Consider the following 13,450-nt stretch of genomic DNA (forward strand, 5'->3'; position numbering starts at 1 on the left):
AAAAGCCCCTGGTTTTAAATACCTTCAATATAACATTAAGAAATATGATTTTCCTATCAGCAGTGTATATAACCATAAAATAAAACTGTTATTTAAGTCACCAACAGCTCATTTTCCTTCCATTAAGGTGCTTTACTTAGGATCTCAGTCTTTTCTTACAAAAAATTCAAGTAAGACAAACTAATCCATCAGTAATGTCCTCAAGATGGCCTCATATTTGCAATAAATTAAACACTCTCAAATATTTTATTTTTTCGAAGTGCCAAAGACTCACTACATCCCAATCATATTTCCCAGATGGTGTCATGAACCTCTTAACACTTCATTTCCATCATGTTCCATGTCTTGAGAAACCTGTTTTCAATCTTTCAAACACAAACAGGGCCTCCACCCTCTGTTCCCTGATGTTAGATTCAGCAGTCCCCAGCCAACATACTCTTCGTACTCTTTTTAGGATGAATAAATTCATCTCCTTCCTCATCAATCACAAAGAAACTTTCAATGACAGATTCATGTTCTTCAAAACTCTCCATAAGTGTACTATTTATGTCTTCTATGAAGAAATGGAGGATATGCATTCATCAGAAATAAGTAGCTCCAAGCCAGTCTAGGAGAAGTATCTGCAAAGCTGACTTGACCCTTATCTTGCTCCCAGCATATTGGAGCTGTGACCTAGAGTTACTGCTGCTTTAATATTTCATCTAGAGACTTGCTGATTCTCAGCTCTGCTTATTTAAAATGAAGAGCTGTAAAGGTATCTAATTCAGTTCTGAGAATTTGGCTCAGTGTCTCTATGTGGAAAAACACAGAATGCATTGATCTGAGTTAAAGCTCTCTAAGATGAAATTCCATCTTGATACCTCCTTTGTCTTGCATCCAGTCCTTTCATTTTAACAAAACATTCCTGTTGAAGAGTGTTTTTTATTTTTAAGTGTCTAATAACTGATGACTTTGTCTCCCTGTTATTGCTGCCTCTTGAAATCCACATTGTACTTAATTTCAATGATTTTCTATTTTGATTATAAATTTCAGATAATTTTATCTCTAGTGAAAAAATAAGTCCATCACTAATCAAAGGTCTGTTTCACACTTTGCATAAGAAATCTAGGACTAGACAGACCACCCAAGTCCCCAGACCAAGTGCTCTGCATACACAACTATCCAAAAATATTGACATGAGCAGAAGAATGCTTCACAGAGTATCTGTTCCCCATAGCCCTATCTACAAATCTCAAAACACATTTAGCAGCCCATAGTAAGCTCCAGAATTTGCCATAATTATGATGTGTGATATTTGAAGGGGAAATTCAAAATTTTATCTTTCTTGTGTATTAATGCCAGAACTTAGAATTCCAATGTCTGTCCCAAAAACATTTCAGTATTTGTCCCACAGTGCTTGTGTAACAAAATTCATGAAGAATCAGTGGAGCTGGCTGGATTGAAAACAGTGCTTTTGAAATCAACATTCTCCCAGCTGACCAGAAGACTGCTAAACCAGGTCTTTCTTCCTCAGTCCTTCTTTCTCTCACTCCTAGCTGTACAATGGCTGTTTTTCTGACAAGCTCTTTTTCAACAAGTCTGTCTGGGATTCTAGTGGTTCTGGAGATTGAGAGCTGTGTGCCTGAAGAGCCCCAGCAAGAGTCAGAAAACAAAGTTACTCACCACTTGGCATCTGTAGATACTTAGGATGAGAACCTGCATTATTATTGTGAACTGTGCTCAGTGTTTTCAAAAAATGCTTATGAGTGTTCCAGTTCCAGGAGAAGATGTCAAGTCCTGGATTCCAAGCTGGCAAACACATTTGCCCTACTGCCCCTGATGCAAGTGCCTCAGCTCCAGAGAAAGTCACTTTCCTTTTTACATTAAAATTCCCACTGACAGGTAACAAGAATTTCCCTTTTCACTAGGCAGGTTCCTGGACCATTCATCTGAGCTGCCTAAAGCACAGTTTACAGGTGCTTCATTCCAGTCTGGGATTAAATTTTTTGCATTTAAAACTTGACACCTGCATCCTACTTTGCAGAACTATGTATCTTGCTGGATTAATCACTTCCTTTTTTTTTTTTTTTTTTTTTTGGTGGGAGCTGGAATATGAAGTGTAAGAAACCAAGGAAACTGGGAGGTAGTTTTACCATCATTTGCCCAGAGTTGCAGGACACCATTCCTCCTGTCACAGACTTGCTACCTCAGGTGATGTAAGTCACCTCCTCAAAGAACTGTGTTCCCAATCTGCATCCTGGGAATATCACTGAAAGAAATTCTGGGCATTCACTGCTACATCTACATTTGAGCACTTTACATATTTGAAACACATATACTGCCTAATGTGAAGAGCTGCCCCTTCTGCCATCTCCAAAAAAGCTACTGTTCAACGTTTCAAGTGTGCAGCTTTGTGGCTTGTAACTACCACTGGTAGCTCCCTCCCCTGCCTACAAAGACAGAACACAGTCAGACTCCATCTCAGAGGGGTTCAGTTAATTGCAGATTCATAACGAGGGGTTTGACTTTCCAGTGATAGGTTTTGCATGAATAAGTAACACTCTCAGAGCTGAACAGTGTGACACAAACAATGCACAAAGCCAAACTGCAGCTTTGAAGGAGGAAACAGAATACTTAAGACCTGCTTATGAAGTTAGCAACATTCATCACTTGGCTCAGACAAAAAAAATATTACTAACTTCATGAACAAATAATTAAAGACTGCACTTCATTGCACATGTACCAGGATGGGAAATTCAGTCTGCATGAGTAACCATCCATCTGGTATCTGATGTAGCTTTCATAACCCTATAAATAAATAATCACTTAGTCTTTACGTACATTACACATACAAAAGAGGTATCAGCAGTGCTGACTGAAGCAGGAGAGGCTGCTAACTTGAAAGAAAATCTATAATTTCTATACAATTATGTAAATATCACATGCAAAAGAAATCCGAACTCACATCTCTCATCATTTTCACTGCTTCCCTGGTCCTTCCCAGCTTCCTTGCACACATTGCCAGCCTTCTTTTAATATATACTAACACATTGGTGTCCCTTCCTGTATAAGAGGAAAAAGAAACAGCAAGAAAGGTTCATTGAGTATTCCAACACAAAAAGAAATGCAGCTTTTTTTCCCAATTTCTTCTTACTCACTACCATCAATGCTTTCACAAGAATTTTAATAAAACGTTACCAAAATCTGAAGATTTAGATGTGGCATAATAGACCTGAAATCAGTGGAAATAATTAAGATATACAGTGGCACAAATAAGTACTCTTGGGTTGGCCTTGCACTGGTGAAATATAAGCAGATCTGAAAGTACAGTTATGTACATGCTTGTCAAAAAGAAGTATTAAAGCAAATCCTCATCCTCTTAAGAATCTTTCTCTTAATGATTAGAAGAAAAGTATACTCTGAACTTTTGTTTTACAGCCTTTATTCATTACCCAATTACCATCTTCAAATTCCTCATACCACTAATTAGGGATGGCAAATTAATGTATTTCAGATATGATAGCCCTGTGTGCCAAAAGAGTCCCTAACAGCAAAGATGACAGAAACTGAACAGCAGTTATAATTACTCTCTTGGAGAATTCTTACTCCTTACTTCTCACTCACTTTGAATGTGAACTCTTAAAATGCTTCTGGACCAACAGGAAATGAGTGGGCAGATAATAATCTATAAAATTACTGAATCATGGAAATGTAATACACCTGCTACAAATTATCTTTGTGTATAGCATGTGCTCTGTTAAGATTTTAGCCTATTCCTAACATTTTCAAGCCTTTCACAATAAGAACAACATGTGTGCTGAAAACACTCCAAGTACCTACAAATCGTTTTAAAGGTGTGATTAAAATTTTCAAATAGATTAAGCAGCAGGTCAAAAGGACTTACTTTAGAGGAAAAAATAAATAAGGAGAGAAGAATTTCTTCAGCTGTATTCTGTATTACCTAATTCCTTATCTCTCTATTGATTCCTATATATTTAATACACAATTTATTAGTTGCATCTGTTTCAACATGTTTATGTAATGTGCCATGAGGTATACATTTCAGGTTAAGCTTCTTTTCAGGATTTTGAGCAGTAATGGTCAGAAGGCATCCACTTACTATGAAATCAAGATATTTTTTCAGGCCAAAATTTTCTGAGGGTACTAATGACTTGGGATGCCTAACATGAGCAACCTTAAAAATAAAACTGCCCTTGCTTTTAAAAAGTTGTCACCTTCTGAAAGAGGGCAAGTTGGGTACTCAAAGTCATTATTTACTCTTTAAGATTTAACAAAATATTTTATGTAGGAGGTGGAACACGTGAATAAAGAGAAACATAAAACAATATGCTGTGGTTCAATGGATTACAGTGTATTTCATCTTTAAAAGATGAAATGTCGACTCTTCATCCCAGAATTAACTCTAAGGACCAGAAATGAAACACAGGACTTCTCAGAACCATGGAACTGCAACACATGTCCCTCTTCCACAGTCCCTCCTCTCCACCTTTGTAAACCATGCAGAAATCTAGCATACCATCAAAAGAATTCTACGTGAAGCCCCTGTATCCAAGGCAACACCTGAGGCTGGAGATTCTCTAATTTCTGTGGGTGCACACTGACATTTTCAAGGGGAGACTGAGCTGTACAGAACAGTGGGATGATCTAGCCCCTCCTAAAGACATGGTCAGAGCTGGCAGTCACTTTTCAGCCACCCTGCTCTGTGACAGTGCACTTAGTTTTGTGATTCAATGGTTACTTCTTCTGCTGTAGTACTGAAGGGTGTCAAATCTGATTATACAGCAGCCACCTAGCACACACAGGTTACAGAAATACCATACTTGTATCTGCCTGCACAAACTTTCCCAGGTTACCTTGGACAAAAACATTGTGGCAGGGCTTACTAACCACTTATTGTGTACTTTTCATAGAATTGTTGCACTCAGGATGGATTGAATGCACAAATTAAGGTTTCACAGACAGCCATAAGCCTGCTAGAGCCCAAAAATTGCTTCAAGGGCTCAGATGCTTTCTATTTTTACTTTCAACAAAAATGAACAAATCATCCTAAATATGATTTTAAAAACAACAAATGTTTAAAATACTATCCCCAAGCTTTCAAAAGTAGCAATCATAGACAATTTTACTATGTACAATTTTTATCAGTAATCTTCAAATTATGGAGGATAGCCAGAGGCTGTGAAATCAGGTCCTGAGAAACCTGAAGAAGCCCAAAAGCATGCTAGTGCTTGTATTTATGTAATTAATTTGTGTTAATTCTGCCTAAGATATCCACTGTAGTCTAGAAATAACCTCGACTGTTTTCTTTATTATCTTTTTGGTCATTTACTGTCAGTGAATGTATTTTCTTAGATTTAAGGAGTATGTAATAAATAGCACAGCAGATAAACCTGCTTATTCAAACTTTTTAGAAAAGTAATAAAAATCTAGACTTCCAATTAAAGCACTTTTCTACTCCAGTTTTTAAATTTTATGTTTCTGTGACCTTTCTTGATAAATGCAACTAACTTCCAATGTCCCACTGGCTAATGGGTCTCATTAACTTTTACACAGAACAATACAGTGTAAGCATTTACCCCCAGAGCTGATGGAAAAAAGCAGGCAAAGCATCACTTCACTCCTGTCTACACCATTCTGTACTGCCTTTTCACAACATGAACCCAGTCTGCAAAAAGGCAACTTCCTTAAAGGGTGTTCAGCTTTTTTTGAATGTCATATCTCTTTGGCTCTGATATCTTTTCTTTTCTGTTAAGTACATGCTTATGCATCTTCTGCCATGACAAAATAAAGGTACATCTGTAATCTGAGCATTGATATGTCAGCAACAACACAAGCAAAAACACTAAAACAGAATAGTCTGGCTCTAGGACCACATTCCAGCCAATGTCAAACACTGAGTGCATAGTTCTTACGGGGAAAACAAAAAACCTCAAATCCAAAGAACTCTTTGGAAGTTCTTTCCTTCCCAAAAAACTTACTGTGTTGGGCTTCATATTGGGCACCATGGTGCTGTAGCTGCTGGCTGCGCCTGTAACAGCCCTCTCCAGCTTTCAGAGCCTGCTTGAACAGCTTCTCTGCCTCTACAATTGTTGTTGCTTCCTCTTCAGCTAAGAGAATATAAGCAGTAGCACACCTGCAAAAATATCAGAGGAAAAACCATGAGAAAGGTATCTGATGTAAAAACTGTTTGAAGACATGCAGACTGGAAAGGATGTACTAAATACAGAGGCAAGGAAATGTTGTCCATGTACCTTTCTGATGAACTATTCCAATGAATAATAATTCTGTCAACAACACCATGACCCTCATTTTTAGGTACTCTATCACTCAGCCCTTGAGTACACCTACTGACAACTGTCCCAGAAAGTAAAGCAGCTGTCTCACTAAGCCTACATCCCTAAAACTCCTTCTGGAAATCAAGACTAGTTTTATGGACTATTGTTTTAATATAAACCATATCCCTTCCTGTACTGATATGAAAAGAATCAACAGAACTGTAACACTTGCCATATAAAAAGAACATATTATAAATGTAGTTGTAAAGATAAAACAACAACAATAACAACAAAGAAAACCCAACCCAGACCAAACAAAACCCAAAGCAGCAACGTGCCCTTGCAGCAGAGCTGCACTAGAAGTGTTTCCAGCAGGCTGAGGGATCCTTACCCTCTAGTCAGCCCTGATGAGACCACATGTGGGTGTGCTGTGTCCAGCTCTGGGCTCCCCAGTACAAGGGGGACATGGACATGCAGAAAGTCTAAGGAAGGTGATTAGGGACTGGGGCTTCTCACATATGAGAAAAGGCTCAGAGAGCTAGGACTGCTCAGTCTGTAGAAGAAAAGGCTTTGGGGGGAATTTGTCAAAGCTTGTAAATACCTGCAGTGAGGGGGCAAAGAGAAAAGTGCCAGGCTTCTTTTAGTGGTTCCCAGTGACAGGACCAGAGACAATGGGCACAAAATGAGACACAGGAGGTTCCCCCTGAATCTCAGAAACACTTTTTTTACTGTAAAGGTGACTGAGCACTAGAACAAGCTGCCCAAGGAAGTTGTCAAGTCTCTCTCCTTGGAGACATTCAAAAGGCTGCTGGGCATGTTTCTGTGCAATGCATTGTAGGTGGCCCTGTTTGAAGGGAGAGGTTGCATACTGACCTCCAGAAATCTCTGCTAACCTCAACCATTCTGTAATTCTGTGAAATGTGAATAGGACAGGCTTATAGCTCGCTTTTCCCTTTTATGCATGTTAAATCACTATACAAGATGAAAAAATTCTTTCTTTTCTTCTGATGAAACACCTGAAGGACTATCTGTAAAGCACCAGTTTATGGAATTCTAGAAGGTAGCAAACTCTCTTCAGCAACCTAAGGGATTCTTTTTATGCATGCCAGCAACATTTATGCAGTTTGCCATATCAGTAAATCACCACAGCACTGAGTTTATTGTGGGATCTCAAAATACTACACTTCTCATTGAAAAAATAAATAACAGACTCAAGGACCAAAAGTCATAGCAAATTACATCATGTTCTCTCATACTATGAAATGAGTATTTCAGAATGTGTTTATGAGTCTCTTCTTTCTTGCTTCTGTTCTTGATGACTGAGAAATACAAAAGGGAACTCTCCATCCTGTAAATGCATATTTCATATGCTCATCAGGAGGTAGCTTAATTAGCATTTTTCTATGCTGTTCCAAAGCCTGCTGACATCAATGGGGAGACTCCCATTGTCATCACTACCCTAAGGTCTTCTGGGTAGCTAGCACAACATGCAGCTGTGCTGGTTTCCTTCTGTTCTAGGCCTTCCTTTGACAGGCCTGTAATCGTGGTTAAAAATTACAACAGCAAACCCCCAGCCTTAAAATATCATCAAATGGACTTTTAAAAGACAGGAAATAAATGTTAATGTTGTTGTCACTCACTCATTCAATTCCAAAGCTTCATGTGCTGCAGAAATTCGGGCTTGAGGGTTTCTCTCTCTCCAGGCTTTTTGCATTACTAGTCAATAAACAAAGGAGGAGACAGAAATTTCAGTTATTAAAGGATTAACAAGGAGAATCTACTGCAGTATAACAAAAGAATTTATTGATCTCAGCCTAACGCACTACGGAGCATTTTATATGGCTCAGTTATCATTCAAAAAGACACATAAAAACCAGGAGGTTTTGTCCCAAATACACAGTGTTCTTTCTTTTCATTTAATTAAACTTTCTTCTAGGAGAAAGTCTGGCTGAGAAATCAGTCTGTCTGTGTTGCCAAGTATAGAGGTGACAAGCAGCTTCTTCTTGGTGTAGTAAATTCCACAGGGAACAAAACAATAAAGGGTTAGTTGGGGTTCTTAATCTAGCTCCTCACTGAGCTTTTGCTTTGTGTGAATGCTAAATAGAAACAACTTCCAGGCTAATATTATCACCTCATAATTACACCACTGAGTTCAGAAAATAGGATTCATGTTTATCATGTGCCAAAAAAACCACAATATGCTCTCCTATGTAACCATGCCTTCAGAACGGAGCACCCCACTGTAAGTATCCCTCCCTTCCTAAGAGATAAAGATTTATCTCTTCAGAGGCAAATTCTAATGACTGAAATCATTGTTGTATATTTTTAGTAGAATAAAAGTCTGCATATGGACTTCACAGTACAGGCTTAACACAACTAAAGCTGCTTATACAAATTCAGTTGTAAATGTGCTGTTCCCATTTTTTACAGACTTAACAACATCAGGGAATGAAACACAGGTCTCAAATTTTACATCAGCTCTCTCTCTTCTGTCAGTGTAGCCTAAATGGAACCTGGATAATGCAACTCAACCTACTGCACTGCAGCTGGAGGCAAATTAAGCTATGTATGTTTGAAGCCACTGCAAGAAAGAGGACAAAAGGAACAAGCCTTTACACTTTTAAATGATCTTGAATGAGTCCAGCAACACAGCAGAACAACAGAGCAACACAAATTATATCGTTTACATATACAGACACTTGTTCAGACCTAGAATTCTATAAATTCAACAACAGTGGTTTCTCAGCACAATCAAACTTTTGCCTTTTGTTATCTACATGAAACAGCTGACGTCCCACTGTATTTTTCTTGCATCAGTTTAAATCAGCCATTAATCTATTATTAATCCAGCTGTTCACAAGGTCTCTTACTAGCATCTGCAGGCCGCAAATGATCTGTGTCACAGGTAAAGAATGTCTGATGGTCCTGTGCTGAAAGATTCATATCGTAGTAAGTCAAAGGCTCTCTTCCTGTTACCCATGTATACCTGCAAACATGCCAACAAGGAGACATTTTGATTAATGAGGTCACACTTGGCAAAACAAATCCAGAAAAGAAACCCAGACCTTTGAGATAGGCATAGCCAAGTAAGTTCACCTGGCCAATCTTCTAACCAATATACATTGCATTTCACTGTACTGGGATGGAGCAATGGTAGCTGAGCCTAAGCGAATGAGGATGTTGAAAAGTACACACTGGAACTTGGTAACACATGTATTCAAATATAAGTGGACTCCATGAAACCCATATGGAATTCATTGGGTTCTTTGCTATAATGGATTTGAACAGAAATGCTGCATTAACACCAGATACAACACACTTAGGTTACTCTATCTTTTTTTATAAGGTTGCCAAAAATTGGAGAAATAGCAAATATTAGAGAAATAAGAAAGTGCATCAGCGTGAATTTAAATTCCTTTTAATTCAGGAACATTTTATGAATTACAGAAAAACCTGACATGAGTGCATTTATACACAGTTGATTTTGTTTTTTCGTCTCTTAAGTTAGATTAATGGAAAATTACAGTTAAGCTCCTTAAGCCAGTACTATGCCTGAAAACTGTAATTTTGTAGCACCTACCGATTATATTCAGCTCCTCTGAACAGATTTAAAGGATTTCGCCAGACTTTGCATTCTGTAAGAAGCAGACACACACATAATTAATCTCTCACAAATTACAATGGTACTTGAGGTTTATAAAAAACACCAGTTACCACACAATGAGGCTTATCAAATGGCTTATTTTTTATAGGTGCAAATGTAAAAACCCATCAAGAGCACCGAGATGAAGGTAATCAGACTGTTCTTCCTTCCTTAAATAATAATTTAATTATAAATTAGTGTCAACAAATGCAATCATTCCAGACAAATAACTGCTAACAAAGCCCCAAATGCCACATGAAAAGATAATACTGATTAGTTCCAGGACTCACATTTACCATAATGCAGAACTGAAGAGGGATCACACTGGGTTATTGCACTGAAAAAACAGCAATTAACTCAGTCCCTATGGACTTGTTATTTCTCCAGAAAAACATCACTGTCCAGTTAATGCTGTAAATCACTGTCAATCTCAGCTACAGTTGCCAAATTTAATTCCTCCTTAGTTTGTGAAGTAAAAATCCATGGAAACATCTGCTGATTTTACTTAAGATAGAAGCAGATGCTGAAATTGATTGGCAGAGAAAAGTTGATTGCATTCCAAAGGTTTCAGAATATTAGAAACATTTTATAGATTTCCCTTGGGGGAAAAATGGTGAATTTTTCACACTACAAGAAGTAAGAGATATGGAAATCAACAACGCAATTTAAAGCAAAAATTGAAAAAATATCATCAAATTGTACAGCCTTTGAAACAACGAGGTCTTGATTCTGGCTTTTCCTTTAATTTAGTACCAGATTTATTCTCTTAATTTTCAACAAAGACAATTCACTCCAGTGAAGGTGAGACCAGAATAAACCCCACTATTTGCACAAAGACTAATTGAGAGGCAGGATGTCAATCCACCTCAGGTCTGCTACTGGATGACCCTTTACATGGGGCTCTGCAAAAACTCACCAGCAGCACTGGCCCTCCAGCATTTCACTAGGTGCTTTCTACTAAAAATGTTAACCAGTATATATATATTTTTTTTTTTTCCCTCCCTATGAATTTTTCTGACATAATTTCTGAAGAGATCAAACCAACAGTTTTCTGGTATTATATTGAATCGGAAGGGTGTCCTTATGGTAACAAATATGCCTGTTCCCTTTATGCCTGTTCTGTTAGGAGAAGAAGTACTGAACAGCAAGTCAAGTCCTCCTCTTTTCTCATGGACACAGGTCCTACATCTGAGTATGGGGCTACAGTGGCATGGACAGAAAGCATTTTGCATAAATTATTCACAATAACAGAAGGAGACCCTCAGCAACACAGAAATTAGTAAAGTGGAATAGGAGGTGGGCCCTCAGTTTGCTGCCTATCCAGCAAGTGCGTGGAACAGACACAGGAACAGGCAGACTTTAGGGAAGAGTGTACACAGTTTGAAGTACACATTTCAGCAGGCAGCTAATATTAGAAAGTTCCACTGGTTTACTCAGCAGAAGTGCTTGAGTGACATTCTGCTGTGCTCTGTAGTGCAGCCAGAGAGTATGGCTGTTTGACAAGCTTCAATCCAACAGCTTTTAAATAACAGGACTTTCAAACCATTATAAATATTAAATCAACATCAGACTTCTCAGTTCCAGGTGTCTTGACCTGCTCTGTTTGCAACCAATGAGACTGGGTAACAACCATCTGATTGCAGTGACACTTTTTGTTCACCCTACTTGAATTCAAGTGGTTACACCTCATCCAAAGTATGAAGTATTTTGGCACTGTAGCAGGGAAAGCTTAAAGTGAGCAACAAGAAGGGGAAGTAAAGCAGGCCTTTTGTTGCCACCTGAAGGCTATCCATACAGACACGCTGTCCAGAGACACTGAGAGTCCCAGCTCAGTGTCAATGCACTGAAAGCAAACACACTCCTTCACTATTTCTTTGTATCAGAAAATTCAAGACGCTTGTGTGAACCTCACTGGTTAAAACACTGTGCCTTTGCTTTAAAATGACAGGAGCTATTTCGAGCTGCTGAAGTGTGACTGAGCCCATGATGAGTGCACACAGGTGGCTCCAAGCCATCCTGTGCTTTCTGCCAGTTCACCCAAATCTAATATCCTGGACCATGCAGTGCTGCTATTCACAGCCTCTCTTCAGATGAGAATGGCAACAGCTGAATTTGCTGTGCTACATGGAGGTTTCCTTAAGTAGACTTACTCAGTAAATAACAAGGTTTTGTGAAGCCACCTATATTATTTAACATATAAGTTCAGAGCTAATTTTTGTTTGCCTGTTTTCATGCACATTGAGGAGCTGAGATAAAATCTGCCAGGTACAGACATAGGGAGCTCAGCAGTAGAACAATGTTTTCTCCGTAAGTGAATTTTTTTTCTTTTCATTCGCTTTTCTTCACTTGTAAATTCTGATATATTCTAAAAGACTACAGATGAAATGAATTTCATTAAATTCTGGTTGATTCTAGGGCCACATCCCTGAGATTATGGCTTGTAAGCAAAGCAAGGACTGAGACACATAAGCTTCATTTTACAGATGAGGAATACAAACACAGATGCTCCTGCCCTGACTTTAACAGTGAGTATCTCCCACTCAAGCCAGAAGCAACAGCATACCAGCATTTTCATCACTCATGAGCTAATTTTTCAATCCCCAGGCAGCTAAGTTGCTCAATTAGGGAGACAAGTTCCTCTGTGGCTCCTTCTGCCCACAAATTTCAGCGCTTAAGGGGCTGATTCATTTTAGGCAGGCTGGGACCATTGCCCAGGCACCTGACTCAAAGTGCCTCAGGCTTGAAGGACTTAGGGTCAGATGCCCTCACTCCTTGCACTGAAACTTGGAGGGGAAGTGAATGCCTGGAAGCTTGTAAAACTCAGGCCACAGATGCCTGAAATCATGCCTCCTAAACTGGAGGCCTTTTAAAAAAGCCTGACTATGTTAGGACTTGTCCAAAGTCACAAAGCAAATCTGTTGCAGACTCAGGAACGTAACAAGCCCTTAAGCTGTTAAAAGCCACCCTGCTTCCACTTACCAAGTTGGATAGAAATCCAAATGTTGTTTACATACTACTTACAAAATGTAAGTTTTTATTTTTTATTTATAAAAAAATGATGCAAAGCCAGATAAACATTGCTAACTTCTTAGTCTGGTTATTTTTTTAAACAACTTTGTTATTACTTAAAATGATTTCACTAAAAATACTGCCTGCTTTTAGAATGACAGAATCAGACAATTGGTTGAGCTGGAAGGGACCACAGTGGCTGACTTCATCCAACCTCCAACCTCCCTGCTCAAACAGGGCCATCCCAGAGCACATGGCACAGGATTGCATCCAGATGGTGCTAGAATATCTCCAGGGAAAGAGACTCCACAGCCTCTCTGGGTAACCTGGCTGTGCATGGTCACCTGCACAGTACAGAAGTTCTTCCTCATATTCAGGTGGAACTTCCTGCGCACCAGGCTCTGCCCATTGCCTTTTGTCTTATTGCTCGGCACCACCGAGCTCCATCCCTTTGATACCCCCTCTTCACACAGACATTGATGAGGTCCCCTCGCATTGCCTCTTCTCGAGGCTGAACAGGCCC

At 38.9% G+C, this 13,450-nt stretch overlaps 1 protein-coding gene across 5 annotated transcripts in view; it reads right to left on the minus strand.

Annotated features, from left to right (window-relative positions):
* The window catches only part of ST7 (suppression of tumorigenicity 7), a 136,878-nt gene that overhangs the window by 37,044 nt on the left and 86,384 nt on the right, over window positions 1-13,450 (minus strand). For all 5 annotated transcript variants that reach the window (XM_018910176.3, XM_050986800.1, XM_050986812.1 and 2 more), the window contains 5 exons: window positions 9,856-9,910; window positions 9,146-9,261; window positions 7,916-7,991; window positions 5,979-6,133; window positions 2,945-3,042 (listed from right to left, as the gene is read on the minus strand). In XM_018910176.3, coding sequence (XP_018765721.3) covers window positions 2,945-3,042; window positions 5,979-6,133; window positions 7,916-7,991; window positions 9,146-9,261; window positions 9,856-9,910 — 500 coding nt within the window. The remainder of the gene's footprint in view (window positions 1-2,944; window positions 3,043-5,978; window positions 6,134-7,915; window positions 7,992-9,145; window positions 9,262-9,855; window positions 9,911-13,450) is intronic.

The sequence above is a fragment of the Serinus canaria genome, chromosome 1A, assembly GCF_022539315.1.
Source record: "Serinus canaria isolate serCan28SL12 chromosome 1A, serCan2020, whole genome shotgun sequence".
Classification (NCBI taxonomy): domain Eukaryota; kingdom Metazoa; phylum Chordata; class Aves; order Passeriformes; family Fringillidae; genus Serinus; species Serinus canaria.